Source organism: Melitaea cinxia, chromosome 11 (assembly GCF_905220565.1).
Source record: "Melitaea cinxia chromosome 11, ilMelCinx1.1, whole genome shotgun sequence".
NCBI classification, from domain to species: Eukaryota; Metazoa; Arthropoda; class Insecta; order Lepidoptera; family Nymphalidae; genus Melitaea; species Melitaea cinxia.
The window spans coordinates 4544195-4546166 of NC_059404.1; the positions used below are offsets into that span (position 1 = coordinate 4544195).

Consider the following 1972-nt stretch of genomic DNA (forward strand, 5'->3'; position numbering starts at 1 on the left):
GATTATATAGTGAAATAATTTGTGATAATAATAATACGTGAAATGTTGCGGATTTTTCTTCAAAGTTCGTACGTAGTGGCTTAAGTGCTTCAACGAAGTGTTTGTGGATACCAAAAGCTTTGCCAGTCGGATGTTCGGAGCGTCAAAGGCAAGTTAAAATATTTTACCTTTTTAGTGCGCTCTTATCTATATGAATAAATGTTAAGACGGACTGATGCAGAGCTGCTTCGCGGAGTATATTTGTTTTAATTTAAAGCTGGTTGAGATATGTAGTTGAATTATATACAATTTACTTTAAATAATTATATATACATCTTGAATTTTGAATTTTTTTACTTTCTTATAATAATGCTATTACTGTACCTATTCTGGTTACATAATCTATTTTATTTGTTTAGTTGCTAGGTATTTATACTTTTTATGACTGATGTATAGAACATAAAGGTTGACTGTAAAAGATAATTCTTTTAGCGATGAGATTTTTACATCTTTTAATGTAACTATTATTTTTTGGTGGTTTCTCCTAATAATGTACAAGTAAAAAGTATTATTATTTTTGTAGTATAACATACAGTAGTACATACAATATGACAGTACTTACATGGTTTTAATAAAAAAATAAAATATCACAACTCATTTTATCTTTGTACGTATTCTGAATTTTTTAGGATTCTTATTGGGTTATATTTAGAAACTATGAATAACTAGTATCCATACCTATAGGATAGAAGAAAGTTACGCGAATGCGAAAATCGTCGTAAATTTATTAAAAATATTTTAATAAATCTTTGGAAAAAATCTCGTTACTATGAGCAGAAGATGAGCTTATCGTTAGATTAAATATATTATACGAGTAAATCGGCCATCTCAAGATAAATGATTACCTCTGTCTATGGACATCGCTCTGTAGCAAGTATTAATGGCTAATCATTTACCAATGCGTTTCTAACGGGATAGAAGTTGATTTGTCCCTTGGGTCCGTAATTACGCTGTGTCAGATTCTTTTCTTTGTGAACTTGATAATGGATAGTAAGCTAAAATTCAAGGAAAATGTTGATACCGTGGTTAACCAGGCTTCCAGAATGCTAGGCTTCCTTAAAAGGAATACAAAAGGATTTCTAGACCAAGAAACAAAAATAATTTTGTTTAACTCACTAGTGCGAAGCAGGCTTGAATTTGCGTCTGTGGTCTGGAACCCACAATATACAACTCACTCACAGCGTATTGAAAGCATTCAAAGATCTTTTACGAGGCACATGGCATTTCACAGTTCTGGTATATACCATAAAGACACTTATGATCTGCGGCTAAAACAATTTGGCATGGCATCACTTTATAACCGCGGAATTCTGCTCGACATTATCTTCCTTAAAAAGATCTTGTTAGGTTATATAGATTGCGCGGACTTACTTAAACACATAAAGCTGAGCGTCCCCCAAAAATATCCACGACATCGCATCACTAGGCTACTATACGTTCCTGCATGTAGGACTAACATTCTCAAAGGTGCTCCAATACCGCGATTATGTTCTGAGTACAACCGACTCACCGCGTCAATATCAGATATAGATATTTTTAATGATTCAGTCTCCACCATTCGAAAAAAACTTATTGCACATTTCTGTTCATTACCCTCTGCATAACCTGCATACTTGTTAAGTTTATTGTTATAGTTTTTATTTTACATTATATTTCTGAATTTTTCCCTATATTACCTACTGTACGAGAGTATGTAACTTGAACTCACATCAATTTTTTTGGATTTTTTTCCCATTTTTGATTGTATAAAGATCAAATTTAATTAAGATGTACATACCTATAGCTGGCGTGCATACTATCTTAATATCGTGGAGTATACGAGTAGATCATTGTATTGTAATGTTTGTAATGCTGTTGATGTGTCTGTAAATAAATAAATAAATAAACTTCCTTTTCAAGCAAAGATATTTCTAAATGACACTTAAAATAACGC

At 32.0% G+C, this 1972-nt stretch overlaps 1 protein-coding gene across 1 annotated transcript; it reads left to right on the forward strand.

The window, feature by feature from the left end:
- Nucleotides 1-1022: 1022 nt before the first annotated feature.
- On the forward strand, nucleotides 1023-1643 carry LOC123658011. The gene has a single exon (XM_045593491.1). The coding sequence runs from the start codon at nucleotides 1023-1025 to the stop codon at nucleotides 1641-1643; it is 621 nt and encodes a 206-aa protein (XP_045449447.1).
- Nucleotides 1644-1972: the final 329 nt, after the last annotated feature.

What these genes read in the sequence shown, in the direction of transcription:
- LOC123658011 (XM_045593491.1), top strand. Translation starts at nt 1,023, where the DNA reads ATGGATAGTAAGCTAAAATTCAAGGAAAATGTTGATACCGTGGTTAAC.